This window comes from Octopus sinensis, linkage group LG7, assembly GCF_006345805.1.
Source record: "Octopus sinensis linkage group LG7, ASM634580v1, whole genome shotgun sequence".
In the NCBI taxonomy this organism is placed as follows: domain Eukaryota; kingdom Metazoa; phylum Mollusca; class Cephalopoda; order Octopoda; family Octopodidae; genus Octopus; species Octopus sinensis.
In genome coordinates, this window is record NC_043003.1 from 101664037 (window position 1) to 101686099 (window position 22063).

The following is a 22063-nucleotide window of genomic DNA, read 5'->3' on the forward strand; positions in this document are numbered from 1 at the left end:
TTAGTGATTGGCACTTCTTTGTACAGATGTCCTCATCCATACACATCACATGCCCTTACCAGCACTGTCTTCTTTTTTGTACACTACACTTGATTCTTCTTATGCCTACTTTTTCACTCAACTCATGGCATTCATTTATGCAATGATAAAAAAATATTAGTAAATATCAAATTGGTATCTCATATTTTCATTCATCTCATTGAACATTAAAGATTTCAACAGTGGTAGCTATTTCCTGAAGTCTTTCCATTCACCTCTAATCTTATTCTGTTGCTACCACTAGCTCTATTATCAGTTGTAGTTACCACTAGCTCTGTCATCATCAGTAACCTTGAACATATATGGATTACTCACTTCTGTGAGTGACTAATCTATTATTAGGCGTTGAATAAAGAGTACATCTAAGGGACTATCCAGAGGACATGGAGACTGTGTATGGCAAGCATGGACAATGAAAATAGAGGAGGACTTGTGGTCGGAGCCTTCCATATCACCTATTGTTTACAGAAGACTGCACTGCCACATGTTCTTAAACTTGCTTAGATAACATTCTGCAACACAAAAATGTTATGTGTATGGTAGAGGGGTATATGTGTTAGGTAAGAAATTCCTTTGTTTTGAAGAAATAGTAGAGAGTAGACAGAGTAGAAGTATACATTTCTACCAGGAAAACTTAGGATGAAGACACTTAGATCATTATTTATGGTTGACAGACCTCACATGAGGTATGACTGGTAGAGAAAGACTGGAGATATTATTTAGTTCAGCCTCTGTCTTGAAATAATTGGTTTGAACCCAATATTAAATATGACATTTGATATTTATTTAGATGTGGAAGTTGATTATGATAACACCATTCATATCTTTTTATCTGAAAGAATTATAATGCAGATAATGTAACTGACTGTACTTTTCATCATCATCATCATTTAATGTCCGTTGTCCATGCTGGCATGGGTTGGATGGTTTGACTAGGGTTAGGGTTAGGGCTGGCAAGCTGGATGGCTGCACTAGTTTCCAGTCTGATTTGGCATAGTTTCTACGGCTGGATGCCCTTCCTAATGCCAACCACCCTGAGAGTGTAATGGGTACTTTTACATGCCACCAGCATAGGTACCATTTGTGTGACACTGACATCTGCCACGACTGCAATTTTGCTTGGCTTGATGGGTCATCTTCTCAAGCACAACCTAATGCCACAGATCTCAGTCATTGCCTCCATGAGGCCCAACACTTGAAAGGAACTCAGCCACTTTGCCTCCATGGGGGCCAACACCCAATAGGAACTTGTCTCCATGAAGCCCAACACTCGAAAGGAGCTCAGCTACTTTGCCTCACAGAGGCCCAATGCTTGAAAGATGCTCTTTATGTGCCTCTGGCACGTTTACCAATCACATGACACCAGCATCAGTCATGACTACAATTTCACTCAGCTTGACCGGTTTTCTCAAGCACAGTATATTGCCAAAGGTCTCAGTCACTGGTCATTGCCTCTGTGAGGCTCAAAGTTCGAAGATCATGCTTCACCATCTCGTCCCATGTCTTCCCGAGTCTACCTCTACAACAGGTTCCCTCCATAGTTAGATATTGGCAATTCTTTACACAGCTGTCTTCATCCATACATATCACATGACCATACCAGCACAGTCATCTCTCTTGCACACCACATCTGATTCCTCTTATACCTAATTTTTCTCTCAAGATGCTTGGCTGTCACAGCCCATGTACACACACATCATCATACAATCTGCCTTTAACTCTGTGAGATAGACCCCTTGTTGCCAGCAGAGGTATGAGCTCTCTGAACTTTGCCCAACCTAATCTTATTCTCACAGCTACACTCTCAGGGCATCCAACTCCACTACTAACTTGGTCACCTACATAATGAAAGCTATCCTACATAACGGAAGCATACCTCTAGCTTGCCCCCTGGAGTCTGTTTTCTGCATATTTTCAGTGTTTATTGTACCTGTGCATCTTCCACATACAAAAGCCATTTTCCCTGTTAGCTTTCCTCTGATATTGCTGCACCTTTTATGTGTCCAAAGCTCACACTGGGTGCATCTTATGGAGTTTCTACCTATGCCTTTTCTACAGATCGAGCAGGGCCATCTACCTGAAGGGATTTGTGATTTGTCTGCCTTCCTATTTACTAAGACTTTGGTTTTTGCTAGGTTAACTCTAAGGCCCTTCGATTCTAGACCTTGTTTTCTTACCTGGAACTTCTCTAGATCTAGTAGTGATTCAGCTAATAAGAGCAAGGTCATTAGCATAGAGGAGTTCTCAGGGGCACCCTGTCTTAAATTCCTCTTTTATTGCCTGGAGGATTGTGATGAACAGGTGGGGCCTGAGGACCAATCTTTGGGGAACCCCTACTTGTACCCCGAAGTCTTTGCTGTAGTCATTGCCCACCTTCACCTTACTAATAGCATCCTTGTACAAGTCTTGTACAACTCTCACCAACCACTTGTCTATCCCTAGTTTCCATATTGACCACCAGGGGTCCCTGTCAAAGGCTTTTTCCAAGTCAACAAAAGCTGAATACAGAGGTTTATCTTTGGCTAGGTATGAGGTCTGATCAATAAGGATCCGGAGTGTTGCCATAATAACAAAGCTAGAGCATGCAGAGTGAAGCTGTTTGGCAAAGATTGACCTTGAACACTGCTGTGGACACGCACTAAGTTTTAATATTCCAGCTCACTTATGCTGTTTACAGCAGTGTTTGGAAGGAATGTGTGTAGCATGTGATCGTTGCATTGACTATGCCAGAGCAAGTTGTCATGGCAACACCTGCTCAGAGGCCTACACAAGGTTGCAGAAAATGTATGGAGAAGAGTATATGAGACACACACAAGTGTATGAGTGGCTCAGACGTTTCCAAGATGGCTGAAAAAATGTCAATAGTGATGAACGTTCTGGGAGACCCACAACCAGCAGAACTGAGAAAAACATCGCAGGTGTGCATGCAACTGTGAGAGGAAATCATCAAATTACCATCTGTGAGTTATCAGAGGATGTGCAGATTAGTTACAGTTCAGTTCAGTTCATTATCACTGAAGATTTCAATATGAGACCCATGTCCGCCAAGTTTGTGCCAAAACTGCTTTCGGCTGACCAAAAAGACACCCGGGTTTCAGTTGCACATGAATTCCTTGATTGTGTTAAGAACAATGAAAACTTTTTGAAATATTTGCGTAGGCCTCTGAGCAGGTATTGCCAAGCTTTTGGCAAAATTTGATGCAGATTCTCTGCTCAACTTTCTCTGTCATGGTCAATGCGATGATCACATGCTACACACCTTCCTTTCGAGCACCCCTGTAAAGAGTGGAAGTGAGCTAGAATGTTAAAACTTAGTGTGCGTGCACAGCAGAGTTCAAGGTCAATCTGTGCCAAGCAGCTTTGCTCCAAGTGCTTTAGCTATGTTACTAAGACAATAGTCCAGATACTTATTGTTCGGACCATGTATTTCTCCTGCAGTTGCCTTACCAGAAATATAGCATCAGTGGCACAAAACCAAACTGCATCTCATCTAGGCAAACTCTCTCCCTAATTAGCTGGGCTATGACTCTCTCTGTAACTTTTATCATCTGATCCAACAATTTGATACCTTTAATTATTTCATAAATATATATAAATTATCAAATATTCTACCTGTTTCATGTTGAAATTGACCAAATCCTGCCTTTCACACCCACCCTTCAATATCATTCTAAAAATAGTTAATCACATTATTCTGTAAAATAAATCACTGATGTCATGATGTTTGCTTTATATTAGATAATATCTCAAAAAGATGAACATTGCTGGGTTGGTGAATTAAATGGATTACGTGGTTGGTTCCCGGCAAAGTTTGTAGAATTGTTAGATGAACGGAGCAAGAACTATTCATCTGCTGGAGATGACAGTGTGACTGAAGCTATCACAGACATTGTGCGTGGCACGTAAGTAATATTCTACTCTAATCTCTCTATTTTCTTTTCCAACTTCACTTCAATTAGCATATATAATCACTAGGACTTCAATGGTTGTCCTTGCTGAATAGAATGACTGTAATTAAAGTAAAAAATATTTGGAATATGTTAATTTGCTGTGGGAAAAAAAACTGACATTTGAGATAGATCCCTTCATTGGGGAAAGAAAATATGGCTCGTCATTTTCTAATACAGGAACTGAAGTATCTCTTTTCCTTAAAAATACCTCTTTGTTTCTGGTATTTGAAGTTAGCCATTGAGATTTCTAACTGGTTTTTCTTAGAAAGTTAGGGCTACAGATACATCAGATATTGTTCTTGCCATTGAAACATTAAGAATTAGTAAGAATTGCATTACCAGTGCATGATTTTTAATATTTGGCTATAAGCAGTGGAATGGTAGAACTGGTAGAATGTAGAACACTAGATTAAGGTTATACAATAAGGTATTTGTCTTCTGAGTTCGTCATATTGAAGTTTATGTTGTCAACTAATGGAGCTAAAAGCAGTAAAAGAAGTGAAATTAATTCAAACGACTCTTCATCTATGTCCCTGTGGTAAGTGAATATCTAATCACAACAAAGATGTCTGTGCTTGTTCTTGATATGTTCTGGCAAATTCAAATGTAAATATGTTAGTTGCTGTTGTATTTCATCTTCAGATAAAGCTCTCTTTTCAGATGAAAAGACAACAGTGATTATTTGAATTTGCCAGAATATATTATGAATACATGTCATTTTCATTGTTCACTGTTCACATGATGATCTATTATCAATTAGCAGACATCAGCATGCATCGTCAGATGATTTGTTTGCTGAAAAAAGAAGAGTCAAAACTTTTGTTAGATTCATTGGTCTGGGGTAGCTTTGACAAAACAAGGTCAAAGCACAGCAATATTTCAAAATCCCCTGACCTCAGAGTGTTACAAAAATACTTTCATCTGGAAGAAATTGTTCTCAAACGGCAGAATACAACAGTAATTAGCATATGCTAGTTTGACTCTGCCAGAACATATTAAGAAGAAATATGTGTGTCATTGTTTTGATTTTCACTGTTCTCCATGCACCTAATAGTTTATTATTGAATATTTAGTCATTACAAGAAAACAATTGGATGGAAGCACTCCGTCGGTTACGACGATGAGGGTTCCGGTTGATCCGAATAAACGGAACAGCCTGCTCGTGAAATTAACATGTAAGTGGCTGAGCACTCCACAGACACGTGTACCCTTAACGTAGTTCTCGGGGATATTCAGCGTGATACAGAGAGTGACAAGGCCGGCCCTTTGAAATACAGGTACAACAGAAACAGGAAGAAAGAGTGAGAGAAAGTTGTGGTGAAAGAGTACAGCAGGGATCACCACCATCTCCTGCCGGAGCCTCGTGGAGCTTTAGGTGTTTTCGCTCAATAAACACTCACAACGCCTGGTCTGGGAATCGAAACTGCAATCCTATGACCGCGAGTCCGCTGCCCTAATCACTGGGCCATTGCGCCTCCACAAGAAAACAATTACACTAAGGCAGTGAATAACATAAAAGGAATCCATAATTTATGGGTTCAAACTCTTCTACAGGCATTGTAATTCTACAACGTTTCTACATCTTAATCATTCATATCAACTACTAAACTGGAGGAAATGTATATATAATAAATAAACATTTTAAAATTTAAACATACACATGTATAAACACAGAGTAATATATGCAAATGTGTTTGCATACGCACACAAATTTAATATTTGTGACTCAATATTTCTTGTTTCCACAGGTTATGTCCTGCTCTAAAAGCAGTATTTGAACATGGTTTGAAGCGCTCATCAATCCTAGGAGGAAGTTGTCATCCTTGGTTATTTATTGAAGAGGTAAATTAATTGCAGCAGAATTTGCTATCTGATTGTTGTTTAACTCTTGGTCAGCGTTGATTGAGCAGACCTATGATCAAAGGTATTTCAGCTGTGATCATCCTGTCTCTTTCCCAAGCACATTCTACTGTGTATCTAGAATGTGTCCCTTTCCAAAACAGTAGTGTGTAATTTGAGAGAGGTTTGGTCGATAGTTCCAGCTGCTCATGTGATCCCATAGAAGCTCACTCATTGGATCCACACCAGCCTGTTCTCTCTCTCTCTCTCTCTGAATATGTTAATATGGCCTTAATGTTGTTTCATCATTACTGTTATATGTATTATTCTGGTACTAGTATAGTATGAATTGAGTTAGGCTGGAACTGATGGGTACAAGAGAGATGGCTGTACTGGTTTGGACCAGTACTGTGAATGGATAACCCATAACTAAGTGAAGCAGTAATGAGAACTGACCATGAAGAGTACTTGAAAATTAAGGTAGACTGAGAAGTGCAGTCTGATTTGAGAATGTAAGATCTTGTAGATAAGATGTTACAATATGCAGAAGAGTGATAGATTTTTGTGTACTGTAGATTTTTCTAGTCCATGGATTACAGCAAAATGTGTGTGCATGCATGAGTGAGTGTGTGTGTGTAGTGTAGTGTAGTATATACAATGCTGGTGTATACAAATGTGGAACAGCACAAGCTGTAATATTTTGTCTCAGAGAAACTTCCCAAAGAGACTTTTGGGTTATCGTTTGCTTTGCTTGTGTTTCTCATTGAATTTCTATATATAACAATTGCAATAAGGTACTTTGGTGCAGCTGTGTATTCTTGATGAACTTTGTCCACAGATTCAGTAGTACTGTGTTGGAATTAACTGCTTCACTTAAATCATTAATGTTCTAGAGAAAGGCATGAATGTGATGAATCCTCATCTGCCAGAACTCAAAGACTTGCGGCCTGTTTTGTAAAAACATGTTTTTCCAAGTCAGATGTTACCCTATTTTTAACTAGTCTTTAATATTGTCTTTTTTCAGGCTGCTACAAGGGAAGTAGAGAAAGATTTCCAGTCTGTGTATTCAAGGCTTGTATTATGTAAAACATATCGGTAAGTTCAGCACACACACATACACATGTATACTTTATTTTACTTTTAAAATCAGCAACAGTAATACAAAGGTTACCCACAGCTAAAAGTATTATAATATTTTTACTCTTCTTACCAACCCATAGTTATGACAATCACAAGTCATTCGAGACTGGTGAAATTGATGTGGTTGAAGTTCAGCTGCATTGTCTTCGGTTTGTCAACTACAAGATGAAACATGATCTGGAGAGGAATTCCATAGTATTGTGAGAGAGAAGGATTGGAAAAAAAAAGTTGCATTGTGAACCAGAGGATGAGATGAGATGAAGAATGAGTCTTTGCCAATCAGCCATCATGTTTTGGAAGATGTACTTGAAGATGATGGCTCTCAAATTGACAAAAATAAGTCCTGTCTCACCTCCCAAAAATCATCATCGTCTGAGTTGTAGTGCACCTGAGCACTATACACAATAATTTCATTATCATCATCATCATCATCATTTAATGTCTGCTTTCTATGCTGGCATGGGTTGGACGGTTTGACAGGAGGTGGCAAGCCAGAGAGCTGCACCAGGCTCCAATTGTCTGTTTTGGCATGGTTTCTATGGTTGGATGCCATTCCTAATGACAACCACTTTACAGAGTGTACTAGATATTTTTTATATGGCATCAGCATGAGAGCTTTTTACATGGCACCAGCATGGGTGCTTTCTATGTGGTGCCAGCATGGGTATTTTTTTCGTGCTTTTTATATGGCACCAGCATAGGTGCTTTATATGTGACACCAGCATGGGTGCATTTTATGTGACACCAACACAATTGCTTTATATGTGGTCCCAGCATGGGTGTTTTTTATGTGGAACCAGCACCCACAAGGTCACCAAATAGCTTACAAGACAAGGATCTCTCAGTGGAGCCAAGAGAAGTGGTTGTGTGCCAGGTGAAAGGCTGAAATATGACAGAGGGACTGGCACAGATGTTTTACTACAAAGATGATACCTTGTCCTACATCGGTAGGTCAAGGAAGGAGAGGCTGGGAGAGAGTATTAGTTGATAAGGAAGAGATACCCAAAGTGTTGGAAAATATGATTACTTAGAGCTGTTTTCTTCATTATGTTTGAAGTGGTTAGTGAATGTATAGGATGTAACAGGAGAGGAACAATTTGGGTGTATCCTGACTGAGCAGATATATGTCATTCAAAGACATTCCAACCAGGACCACCTGCCCTTCAAGATTTGCATATTCAAGACTTCATTATCTCATATGTTTCTTTCTTCTAAGATGTTGGAATGTAAGAAATTAGTAGCCACCAAAGACCATTGGTCCATATTTATTGTTATTTAGTTCCAAGTCAGTTTTGATTATCAAAATTCCACCCATGACCATCCAGTCTTCTTTTATATCTAGAACTGGCTGTGTAAATAAGAAGCTTATCTCCCAACCATATGGTTTTGGGCTTATTCTCATGGCACAGCATTTTGGGCAAATGTCTTCTATAGCCTTAAGCCAACTAAGGCCTTAAGAATGGATATGGGTGACAAAACCGAAAAGAAGCCTGTTATGCATGTGTTTGTGTGTACCGTTTTCTTGAAATCGCATAACGATTATAAACATACAGCATCATCATACAAGCAATGTCATTCATTCCTAGTCTTCCATGAAAAATCCTGTCTGGCCATTGAGAAATATTACCTTGCTTGAAAACTGGTGAGTGTTGATGACAGGAAGGGCATCCAGCTCTTGAAAATTTGCCTCTACAAATTCCATCTGACCCATGCAAGCATGGAAAGTGGATGTTAAACAATGATGATGATGAGTACATTGGTCAATCTGTTGTTTCTTTAAGATTGTGATTTAAGGGAGATTTTCTGGCTATTTCCAGCAAGTTGAATGATCTCATTGAAGCTCCTTTGTTAACTCAATATATATAACGAAAATGATTGTATTTATATGGACATTTGGGATAGGACAGGGGACACATCTAAGATTGTTGAACCATACGGATCATATGTCACAAGATAAAGAAGTCTGTCTGATCAGAATTATTCAAGGACTAAACAGTAAATTGAAATAAGATAACATATTCTATATCAAGATATAATTTTATTTTTGTGCAGTTTAAAATTTGTCTTTATATTGGCTGTACTATAAAGTTAGATTTAGTTAAGGGAGAGGATAGGGGTTACTGTCTTCCCTGACACTGTCACTGCCCCACTGGGCACCAGAAAGGTCTTGCAGATGCATGATTGTGTGTTTTCAAATGTGCTTGCAAGGAGAGGAAGTGCTGATGAGAAAGAAGTGGTCAAATGTCAGATAGTAGGATGCTGGTCTCAGGATGGTGATAGCATAGGAATGAGGTATATTCCAAATATTTGCCATACTGAATACCTACCTATTCTGCCTATTGCTAGCATTGGGAAATTTGCATAAAAATGATAATAATGGTAGGTTGTGAATGCTGATAATAATGGTAGGTTGTGAATGCTGATTTAAAAATTTATTTTCTTATATTTTTTTCTATTGTACTTGTTTTTAAACTATTGCATTAACTCTGTTTTACAGCCTGGATGAAGATGGAAAAGTTTTAACACCCGAAGAAATATTATACAGAGTAAGTAGATTTATGTTTTCATGTATTAATATTTCAATAAGAAAGGTATTCTGCAACCCACTTTTCTATTCATCTTTAAAATCTTCTTCCTACATAGAGCTCCACCTCAGGAAGAAGTGATGTCACAGTCATAGAAAATGTTACAAGTCTAGAAATTTAATCCCTTGAAAGTAAAGGGACCAAAACAAAGAATTCAGGGTAGAGGTTGGGGTCCACCAAGGTTCAGTCCTCAGTCCCCCTCCTATTTATCATAGTCCTCCAGGCAATAACGGAGGAATTCAAGACAGGATGCCCCTGGGAGCTCCTCTATGCTGATGACCTTGCTCTAATTGCTGAGTCTCTATCAGAACTAGAGGAGAAGTTTCAGGTATGGAAGCAAGGTTTAGAATCGAAGTGCCTTAGAATCAACCTAGCCAAAACCGAAGTCCTAATAAGTAGGAAGGTAGACAAATCACAAACGCCTTCAGGTAGATGGCCCTGCTCGATCTGTAGAAAAGGCGTAGGTAGAAACTCTATAAGATGCACCAAATGTAAGTTATGGACACATAAGAGATGTAGTAATGTCAAAGGAAGACTAACTAGGAAAATAGTTTTTATCTGTGGCAGATGCTCAGGAGCAATAAACTCTGAAAATATGCAGAGACCAACTTCTACCACGTTCCAGGGAGAAAAACTAGAAGTAGTTGATAGCTTCTGCTACCTAGGTGACCAAGTCAGTAGTGGGGGGCGGGTGTGCTGAAAGTGTAACTGCTAGAGTAAGAATAGCCTGGGCTAAGTTTAGAGAGCTCTTACCCCTGCTGGTGACAAAAGGCCTCTCGCTCAAAGTAAAAGGCAGACTGTATGATGCATGTGTACATACAGCCATGCTACATGGTAGTGAAACTTGGGCTGTGACTGCTGAGGATTTGCGTAAGCTCGCAAGAAATGAAGCTAGTATGCTCCGATGGATGTGTAACGTCAGTGTTTATAATCGACAGAGTGTAAGTACCTTGAGAGAAAAGTTGAACCTAAGAGGCATCAGTTGTGGTGTGCAAGAGAGACTTTTGCGCTGGTATGGTCATGTGATGAGAATGGCTGAAGATAGTTGTGTGCGAAAGTGCCACACCCTGGCAGTTGAGGGGACCTGTGGAAAACCTGGGACGAGGTGGTGAAGCACGACCTTCGAACTTTAGGTCTCACCAAGGAAATGACCAGAGACCGAGACCTTTGGAAGTATGCTGTGCGTGAGAAAACCCGGCAAGACCAGTGAGAACAGTCAAAATCAAAATCAAACCAAATCAATTTATATATCAGAAAGCAGAACCAAATTGAGGTTGATCAACATCAGTGGGAATTGCAGCTGTGGCTAAGTGAACCATCCGTTCGTGGCCGTTTGCCAGCTCTGTCTGACCCCCGTGTCGGTGGCACGTAAAAGCACCATCCGTTCGTGTTCGTTGCCAGCCTCGCCTGGCCCCTGTGCCGGTGACACATAAAAGCACCATCCTTTCGTGGCCGTTTGCCAGCTCTGTCTGGCCCCCCGTGTCGGTGGCACGTAAAAGCACCATCCGTTCGTGTCCATTGCCAGCCTCGCCTGGCCCCCGTGCTGGTGACACGTAAAAGCACCATCCGTTTCGTGGCCGTTTGCCAGCCCTGTCTGGCCCCCGTGTTGGTGGCACGTAAAAGCACCATCCGTTCGTGTCCATTGCCAGGCTCGCCTGGCCCCTGTGCCGGTGACACGTAAAAGCACCATCCGTTCGTGGCCGTTTGCCAGCTCTGTCTGGCACCTGTGTAGGTGGCACGTAAAAAGCACCCACTACACTCACAGAGTGGTTGGTGTTAGGAAGGGCATCCAGCCGTAGAAACACTGCCAGATCTAACTGGGCCTGATGAAGCCTTCCAGCTTCACAGACCCCAGTTGAACCGTCCAACCCATGCTAGCATGGAAAATGGACGCTAAATGATGATGATGATGATGATGATATATGTATATATTTATCAAAATAAAAACATGATGCAAAGGATTTAGCGGTACATATGTTTCGGGCCTTTATTAGATGGTTTATAACAATGCATAATTGATGTAAATTTGTGCCTCAGCCTTCTTCAGCCGCGTACAATTATTACTTCAAGGACATGTATTACATTATAAGTTTTATGTTGGGGATGCAAATCCTCATAGTTGCATACAACAGAGCGAGGCACCAGAACAAAATCAAAGCGTCCATTCCGTTTTTCACTTGATGTAGAATGAGGAAGTTTGGATGTTGAGATAGAGAGGGAAAGGGTTGGGGGGTTAATTTTTAGTGAGTTAGGGATCACAAAGAAGGAATGTAGTAGGTGCAAAAGGTAGTAAAAGAGTAAAAAATTACAAAAGAGTAAAAATTAAAAAAAAATAAAAAATTTAATAAGGATATAAGAATATAAAAAAATATATAAGAATATAAAAAAAGTATCTAAGTATATAAATATATAAATACATAAATACACACAGACGTGAAAAAAACATGGGAATATAAATAAATAGAGATAAAGCTAAAGAAGCGAAAAATAAGGATGAAAAAAAAGAATGAAAAAAAATAAGGATAAGAAAATAAAAAAATATATAAAGGGATAAAGAAATATAAAGGGATGAAGAAATGTAAAGGGGTGAAGAACTAAAAGGGTGGTCAGGAGATAACAGAAAGATGACATATTCCGGTTGTTGAAGCCTAAGGGTGTAACGGCGGGTGTCATAAATTAACTTAAATGTCTGGAGACCAAGTGGATGGTCGATCTCGGTTATCTAGTTTGTGGCTAAACAGTTTATCTACTTCCTCGTAAATGTGTAGACGTGCGGGCTTTATATGTGTACGTGTGAGTATGTATTTGTATGTATATGTGTGCGTATGCAGAGGCGTGTTAATGTAGTTGCTTTTATGTATTTAGCTTGTGTGGATTTAGGTATCTGTAGGTAGCAGGACGTATGCATATGGGTATCCCTGTCGGTATTTTTACACGAGAGTATGTATGTATATATACGTGTGGATGTGTATATGTATGCATGCGTGTACGTATGTACATGTTGACCATTAGTAACAAAGACAATTTACGAGGAAGTAGATAAACTGTTTAACCACAAACCAGACAACTGAGATCGACCATCCACTTGGTCTCCAGACTTTCCCTCTCTATCTCAACATCCAAACTTCCTCATTCTACATCGAGTTAAAAACGGAATGGACGCTTTGATTTTGTTCTGGTGCCTCGCTCTGTCGTACGCGACTATGAGGATTTGCATCCCCAACGTAAAACTTATAATGTAATACATGTCCTTGAAGTAGTAATTGTACGTGGCTGAAGAAGGCCATAGACACACATTATGCATTGTTATAAAACCGTCTAATAAAGGCCCGAAACATATGTACCGCTAAATCCTTTGCATCATGTTTTTATTTTGATAAATATTCTCTATCACCTACACCACTAAATGGTATATACAGGTGCTTACAATTATCAAGTATTCACCCTGAGTTTATATATGTATATATATATATATGTGTGTGTGTGTATATATATATGTGTGTGTGTGTATATGATTTTTCATTGAGTTTTATGTAAGTTCTTTTTGAGAGAGTCCAAGCTGTTTGCTCACAAAGTGACAAAACCTTTTCCGTTAAGAGAGTTTCCTGTGTTTGTAAATATATGGTTAAGTTGGTGTGTTGGTTGAACTGTTGATGTATACATCCAAGTGTGTGCATCTAGTCACATAAGAATCTCAGATGGAGAAATTTCGGAATACCTTTCAAATCTTCACTGTGCCACTAACAGATTGGATTTGGAAAATCCAGATCAGTTTCTTTTGCTCTTTCTCTGTGAAATTGAGAATATCTAGGTTTTTGTGCAAATTTGTGTGTGTGTGTGTGTGTGCGTGCGTGTGCGTGTGCATGCATGTAAATTGTGTGGATAATGTGAGACAATTATTTTTTAATATTTCAGGCAGTTCAAGCTGTCAACCTTGGCCATGATCAGTGCCATGCTCAAATGGATGTCAAATTCCGCTCTATCATCTGCTGCGGCTTAAAGTAAGTCACTTCGTCAGTGTTCTGACAAACTCCTTCTTTTAGCATTGACAGACAAAGCCATGTTTGTAAAGTTACTGATGAGAAGTAGAGATCTAGTGTTTGAATTATCATAAGCCACGTGGGATTAATGTAAAAGGAGATTAGGTTATATTACAACCATGCTTGGTTTTTGAAGGAAACAATTAAATACATTACATCTTTTTCTTTTATCTTTCACTTATTCCAGTTTTTAGACTGTGGCCATGCTGGGGCACTGTCTTGAAGAACTTTTAGTTGAATGTATCAACTCCAGTACCTATTTTTTAAAGCCTGGTTCTGATTCTATCGGTCTCTTTTACTGAACTGCTAAGTTATGAGGACATAAACACACCAGCACTCATTGTCAAGCGGTGGGCAGAGGAGAAACACAGACACAAAGACAAACACACACACACACACACACACACTCACAACTGGCTTCTTTCAGCTTTCATCTGCCAACTCGACTCACAAGACTTTGGTTAGCCCAAGGCTATAGTAGAAGACACTTGCCCAAGGTGCCACACAGTGGGACTGAACCCTGAACTATGTGGTTGGGAAGCAAGCTTCTTACCATGCCTGCACCTATACATGTGTATTTCGCAAAGCAAAGGGTCCTCAAAAGTGAACAAAAATAATTTTGTTAAGTTCTGTATCATCTACCTCATACCCACCACAACCAATGAGACGACATTGTTGCTCAATTTACTAGAAATAACAGCCAATTATATTTCCTTCAAACCACACACACTGTCTTATAAAAGAAAGATATATTGGATAATATAATGTTATATATATATATTATATATATAATATAATATTATCTAAAATAAAAAGACAAGATGATCTCAGCTGGAAAACCTTTGAACATAAGTATACTTAGGACATGCCACCAGCAACAATTTTATAAATAACAGTAGGTATAACAGTTTACTATTTTAACATATATTCCTTTCTCGTTAACATGAAAGATGGAATCTAAACAACATTGCATATAGGTTCAAATTGCTGAAAATCTTAACTTTTATCAATTTTAAAACAACTTAGAGATAATAATAATGAAATTATTGTGTATAGTGCTCAGGTGCACTACAACTCATCAAAGGTGCATTTATGGTACATAGAACTATATACAAAAGTCAGGAAAGTGAACAGTGTATGAGTCATGATATACATGTGTGCATGTATATAGATGTGGGGGGCAATATCAGGTGTTTGATTCCCAAAATATTTTCTTTGTATGTGGATGTTGTGATAATCATGATTGTTTTTTTTTTTGTTTTTTTTTTTTTTGCAAGAGCATCAGAAGGGAGTCAAAAATAATTTGCAAGCTCATTTTTTTATATAGTTAAAAAAATATCTATTTGATATCATTTATATTTTTTTTTCAGTGAACAAGTGTTACACCTTTGGTTAGAGACGTTGTGTTCGTGCCTGGATGTAGTAGAAAAATGGTATCATCCTTGGTCTTTTATAAGAAGTCCAGGTTGGGTACAGATCAAATGTGAATTAAGGTGAAGTATATTTCAAGAGATTCTACATTTTGCACTTTTTCTCATTCCATAACATGTTGGTGGCATAGTATTTAAATCTATAATAATCCTTTAAGGTACCGGGCTCTCATAATGCAAATGAACAACAGATGAAGATTTTGTTTTCATCAAGTATGTTTGAGATAAAATCAGCTCTGCAAGGTCTATCCTTCTTCGAGGTGATCTCATCATCACCAGTTCATTATCATCATTTAATATCCATTTTCCTTGTGGAATAATTTAAATTCAATATAACATAGGTGCAGGTATGGCTATGTGGTTAAGAAATTTACTTCTCAACCACATAGTTTCAGGTTCATTTCCACTGTGTGATACCTTAGCCAAACTGCAGGCTGATGATGGTGATGCCTACAAACTAAACACTACAGTGTGAAAAATTGTAAAAAAAACAACACATAAATACAAAAGAAGGGAAAGAAAAACACGTTCTGATTAAGAGGCAACCACATGGAGCCAATTATAGAGATGTCGATTAAGCGACATACTATAATTTAATGAGCATGAGAGAAAGAAGGGTTACCATCTTGTATGTAATGACAAGAAAATAGGAATTTGCGAGACGTCTGTAATAAGTCATAACATATTTATTATCGGAGGTAATGTGTTAACATATTAGGTTAATTGAAGGGAAGCTTGTAACATCACATGAACGTATTCATTTTTTTGCAATCACATGTTTCCAGGTAAGTGAGGTGAATGTATGCACATGCATGCAGGAGGATTGACTCAATGCCGGTCTAAGAATCAACAGACACTGAGTGGCACGAATTTAGAATGCTTCGCTTTATATAAGGGATGAACCGGAAGTCCCTGACTTCTATGTCAACTGGAAATTTTTAGAATGTCCAAAAACTTTCTAGAAGGTCAAGGGAGATTACTCTCATTAAATCCCTTTTTCATTTTGCTTTCCTGCTTGACCGCCAGGGTTCACTACATAACTCCCTCCTCAGGTGAGCAGTCAATAAGCAAAATCATTATAGTGATCCAGGGCAGATATGAAGCAAAACAAGGTAGCAAAAACATGTGCTTGCAAAACAAGTAGTAAAATAGAAAAAATTAATACATGCATCATGATAGATACTGAATATGATTGCAGAGTTTGGCACAGTAAAGGGTTTAGCTACATATCTATGCACATCAAACTAAATGCAAAACATGGCAATATGAAAAATACAATGTGAAACATGCATGGGAAAAATGTTTGTGAATAAACGTTGTTTGTAAAAGAAATAGCAAACAGTTTGTTTTGTAACACAAAGTTAAATATATATATAGTTCTGGATAATTTGTGAGAGTGACAGTTCATGATAAGGTCCAGAAAAAAGGTGTATGCAGCATATTAAATATGTAACACAAGAAAAAGGAAGCTGAAGGAAGCTCTTCGTAGCTTGCTGCCTGGGAAGGTGGTTTCTGCGAGACAGAGCAAGCGAAACCTGACGTGCAAGCACAATTGCAATCATCCAGGAAAGTGGCAATCACAGGATATGAAAGTCAAGGTGTATGAGAGTGCAATATTGGCTGCTGAGACATAAGCAGTGCCAAGATTTAACCTTGCAAGAGCAGTGGGTTGCTTGCAGAGGCTGAAAGGGTGTAGGTGCTAGAAAAGTGACAGTGACTAGAGAAATGAGTCAGACCATAAAGATGGTGGCAAAAGAAGGAAATTCCAACATGCAAGAGACCTGGTGTTAATCAGGCACCAAAGGAAGAAAATGCATGGAACACTACATGATGCAAAGAAAAAAATGCGTTTATAAGAGGTGGTTTGTGCATCCTGCTAACCAGAGAAGCAATGCATGGCAAAGACATGTAGGGACCTTTTTTGCCAGCTGAGAAAGGCTTGAGAAAAGCATTTAGCTAGAATAAACCTAGAAATGTGTGGCATGGATAGCATGAGGCAGACAGCATGTATGTGTGTATGTGTGTGTGAACGTTGAGCAATAAAATAATGTGCAAGTGTAACTACTGTAAGCACTGTGAAACAAAACCAATTGCAAAGTCTGATGCAGTATCTCCCAGCAAAAGCTGTGCATCGGAGACTGAGCGTGCAAGGTGAGATGCTGAATAGAGGGCATTTCACAGCATCAAAAGGCATGTTACAGAATGGATGTACATGAAAGTATTTGTAAATGCAAGAAAAAATGCAACAAAATGAACAGAAAGAAATTGGAACCGAAAAGCTCATGATGAGGCTGAAAAAATATGGAAGGAAAACAAGAAAACATGCAGAATGTTCAGTTCATTGAATAACTGTTCCAATGAATGCTGTTAAGAAATGCATGGTTGGTGAAAAAATGTCACATTTCGGATTAGGAAGCTGTTTGAAGTGCTGTCCAACTGTGCAGTGCTCAGATTGACTGAAATTTGCTGTATAAGACTGAAATTTGCTGTACAGAAGATGGTGCAGCAATGATTCAAAATTAGCATTGAAACTGTGGCAGTGGTGACGTTAGCATTGTGGTCAGGTATGAAGGCTGATGGTATTAGCGCTGTTTGTGTGCATGGCTGTCGAAGTCTGGCCACATGGAAAATTCGAGATAGGCGAATGTAATAGAGAACTCCTGAGATTTGGTGCACACATCCACTGTCCATGCTCAGAGTGGTAATTGCATGAGAAAACCCAGCGAGTAAGATGAAGACAAATGCCATGTTGGAAAAACTCCAACGTGAATTTACCAGCATAAAACCTTGACAGTTGACATTGTGAGAGAAAATTACTTCAAGAGGAGATTATTTGAAAGAATACCTTGTATTTCCTTGTAAGAAGAATGCATATTCTGTTAGGTACAAGTTCGAGGTGAAGGAGACGAATTCTAGAGGTTCACTTGAACAAGAGAAAATATTCTGATGTTGAGTCATTGCTTTGTGGTTGAGATGCGAGCGAAGACTGCGATTCTTTAGCTCGGTTTACCATGTGCTGTGAGTTGTGTAGTCAAAAAGTCGGGTTTACTATATTATTATAGTGAAATGTCCGCAGTGGCTATCTGTTCTTAACGTCAGGGTTACCATTTTATGGAGAAATTGTCGATTAAATGACATCCTATAAGTTAATGAGCATGAGAGAAAGAGGGGTCACCATCTTGTATGTTATAACAAGAAAATAGAAAATTGCAAGAAATTTGTAATAAGTCATAACATATTTATTACTGGAGGGAATGCGTTAACATATAAGGTTAAATGAAAGAAAGGCTTGTAACATTACATTAACATATTCTTTTTGCAATCATTTGTCCCCAAGTAAGTGAGGTGAACATATGCACAAGCGGGTGTGTATGCGGTGGCCTGATTCAATGCTGGTCTAAGACTTGACAGACACTGAGTGGCACAAATTTAGAATGCTTTGCTTTATATAAGGGATGAGCCAGAAGTCCCTGACTTCCACATCAACTGGAAGCTTCTAGAATATTCAAGAACTTTCTAGAAGGTTGAGAGAGATTACTCTTCTTAAATCCCTTTCTCGTTTTGCTTTCCTGCTTGACTGCCAGGGTTCACTACACAATTATAGAGCCACTATTACTTTTACTAAGAGCAAGTACACTATCTTCATGCTGTGTACTTGACTGGTACTTTATGTAAAGAGCTGGAAGAAATGCTGCAACATACAAACAATTCTGCCAGCTTGCCACTTATTAATAATATACATTGGTTTCTTTTTTTTTTTCTTACTGTGTAGATTTGCAGGAAAATGGGAAGTTGCTTTTGTTGCTTGTAGTTCGTAATTTTCATTATTTATCAACCCTGAAAAGATGATGGGTAAAGTTGGCAGCACTTTGTTGTAAGATGCAAGCAATACTCTTTACTGGTATTTTCATCAAATGAATGGCATTGTCTCCTTTTCCATCTTCACTTTTCTCTCTAAGTGATACATAAAGAAACTAATGTGGGACTGATGAGCCAAAGAGGAAAGTGTCTATCCTCAGTCCTTTCAATTTTATTCACTAGACACCAGAAAATTACCTGCTTTTTACAACCAGGATGATTTTCATGATGAATTTTGTTAATACCTGGGTTCAACCTACATGCATCAATAGGAGGGAAGTAATCAAAATAATCAATATCATCAATCCCAGTACTGGATGGTACTTTAGTTTATTGACCTTGGAGTCAATGAAAGGGGAAGTTGACCTCAGCAACTATTAAACGTAATTTGAATGAAGAAACTTGAAACAAATACCACAAGTCATTTTGTCTCATTCTTTGTGATTTAGATGCAAGGTCAGCGATTTTGGGGAGAGGGACTTAGTTGATACCATTGACTCAGTACTTGACTGGTACTTTATTTCATTGACCTAGAAGGATGAAACCAAAGTTGACCTTGGTGGGATTTGAACTGCTAATAATAATTGCTTCAAATTTTGGCACAAGGCCAGCAATTTTAGAGGGACATCGACCCCAGTACTTGATTGGTATTGTGTGTATTTTATCAACCCCGAAAAGACGATGGACAAAGTTGGCAGCACTTGAACTGAAAACAAAAATGGACTGCGATATGTGTTGCATTACTATACATAAGAAGACCCACCCACCACAACAGAATTGGTATCCTAAAACCAAGGTGCCACATAAAATGTATTGGTGTGAGTGCTGGTGCCATGTAAAAAGCACCTAGTACATTCTCTAAAGTGACTGGCATTAAGAAGGGCATCCAACTGTAGAAACCATGCCAAAACAGACTATGAAATCTGTTGTGGCCCTGGCTTTGCCAGTTCCTCTTAAGCCATCCAACCCATGCCAGCATGGAAAACAGGCATCATATGTTGATGATGATGACGAAGAATTCTGGCAGCTCACCACCCTAATAATAATAATAATAATAATAATAATAATAATCCTTTCTACTAAAGGCACAAGGCCTGAAATTTTGGAGAGGGAACTAGTCGATTACATCAACCCCAGTGTTTCATTGGTACTTAATTTATCAATCCTGAAAGGATGAAAAGCAAAGTTAACCTCAGCGGAATTTGAACTCAGAACATAAAGACAGATGAAATGCCACTCACCGCCTTAATAATAATGATAATTATAATTATAATAATTCTTTCTAATTGTGGCATAAGACTAGCAAATATTAGAGGGATGTGATAAGTCTGTTACATTGACTGCAGTACTTGACTGGTACTTATTTTTTATCAACCCTGAAAGGATGAAAAGCAACATTAATCTCAGCAAGATTTGAATAGAGAATGTAAAGAGCTGGAAGAAATGCTGCCAAGCATTTCGCCCAACATGCCAGCTTGCTATTTTGTTAATAATATAGATTTTTTTTTACTGTATAGACGAGAAGTTGTTTTTGTTGCTTGTAGTTAATAATTTTCATTATTATTTACATTTTTTCCACCTCACTTTTCACAGGATTCTCTCCCAATTTGCATTCAACCTTTCACTTGACTGGGAGCTGCCCAAGAAGAAAGTTCCTCCAGATGGCCTCCGAGAAGGTGTACGAGATATGCTTATTAAGCATCATTTATTCAGCTGGGATCTCTGATTATTATTTAAGAAGTTAGTATGCATTGTTTAGACAAAGACATTCATGTGTGTATCTATAATGCTCGGCATGCACTCACACACACACACATATTTTCAAACATGCACACATACACATTTGACATTTAACACATTGTCACATACATACACATAAATACACACATATATTCTCACATAATGGTAGGATTCAGTGTCTTCTAGTGAAACAATTGTTCCATTATTTATTTGTCAGGTACTCTTGGGGCTAAAAAAGAAACAAAATCTCTTGGTTGCAAAGTTAATTGTCTGAAATACAGGTTTTGATTGCTTGAGATTGTTGCCTCACCTGTCAACAGCCTCACCTGTCAACAGGCTCACCTGCAGTAGCTTCATATTCTGGCAATAGAAACCTCAACTGCAATTTCAATGAATCTATTTGCCAGATATGTGATGGCACAGATTAATTCCCAAGCCTGTTTCTTTGATGACACAGCGTATTTCCTCTGTGCGTGTGTGAGTGCGTGTGCGTGCGTGCGTGCATACATGTTTATATGTATGTGATCATGCATATTCTTATGTACGTATCATACATATACACCAAATGGTGTCAGTATTATTTCCATGATAAGTCTGCATAAATTATAAAATACTATTTTGTACATAGAAGAAAAAAATATATATATAATGAACTTTTGAGAAGAAGAAAACTGTAAGAAGAAGGAAAATCAATGTGCTTAAAAGAAAAAAAAACTGATAAAATTTGAATCTTAATTAAAAGATGTTACTGAAACTGTTTTACTTATTTTTAATCCACAATGATTGATTGCACAGTTAAGACCAGCCATGTGGTTTCTGTTGAGACCCATTGCATGGCACCTTGGGTAAATGCTTTCCACTATAGCCTCAGGCTGACCAAAGCCTTGAAAGTAAATTTCATAGATGGAAACTGAAAGAAGACCGTTGTTTATGTAAGTGTATATCTATCTATCTGTCTGTCTGTCTGTCTATATATATATATATTATATATATATATATTATATATATATATATATATATATATATATTATATATATATGTGTATATATATATATATATATGTGTATATATATATATATATATGTGTATATATATAAATATATATATGTGTATATATATAATATATATATATATGTGTATATATATAAATATATATATATATGTGTATATATACAATAAATATATATATATATATGTGTATATATATAAATATATATATATATATGTATATATATAATATATATATATAGTGTATATATATATATGTGTATATATATATATATGTGTATATATACAATAAATATATATATATATATGTGTATATATACAATAAATACAAAATATATATATATGTGTATATATATAAATATAAAATATATATATATATGTGTATATATATATATATAAAAGTAAATAAATGGCACAATGAAGCACCGATATTA

The 22063-nt window shown here is 37.8% G+C and overlaps 1 protein-coding gene across 6 annotated transcripts in view; it reads left to right on the top strand.

Moving 5' to 3' along the window:
• The window catches only part of LOC115213842 (small G protein signaling modulator 3 homolog), a 79429-nt gene extending 58094 nt beyond the window's left edge, over positions 1 to 21335 (top strand). For all 6 annotated transcript variants that reach the window (XM_036505024.1, XM_029782773.2, XM_029782774.2 and 3 more), the window contains 7 exons: positions 3778 to 3941; positions 5738 to 5831; positions 6853 to 6923; positions 9466 to 9514; positions 13469 to 13554; positions 14964 to 15086; positions 20475 to 21335. In XM_036505024.1, the coding sequence (XP_036360917.1) occupies positions 3778 to 3941; positions 5738 to 5831; positions 6853 to 6923; positions 9466 to 9514; positions 13469 to 13554; positions 14964 to 15086; positions 20475 to 20607 (720 nt within the window). In that variant the 3' untranslated portion in view covers positions 20608 to 21335. The remainder of the gene's footprint in view (positions 1 to 3777; positions 3942 to 5737; positions 5832 to 6852; positions 6924 to 9465; positions 9515 to 13468; positions 13555 to 14963; positions 15087 to 20474) is intronic.
• Positions 21336 to 22063: the final 728 nt, after the last annotated feature.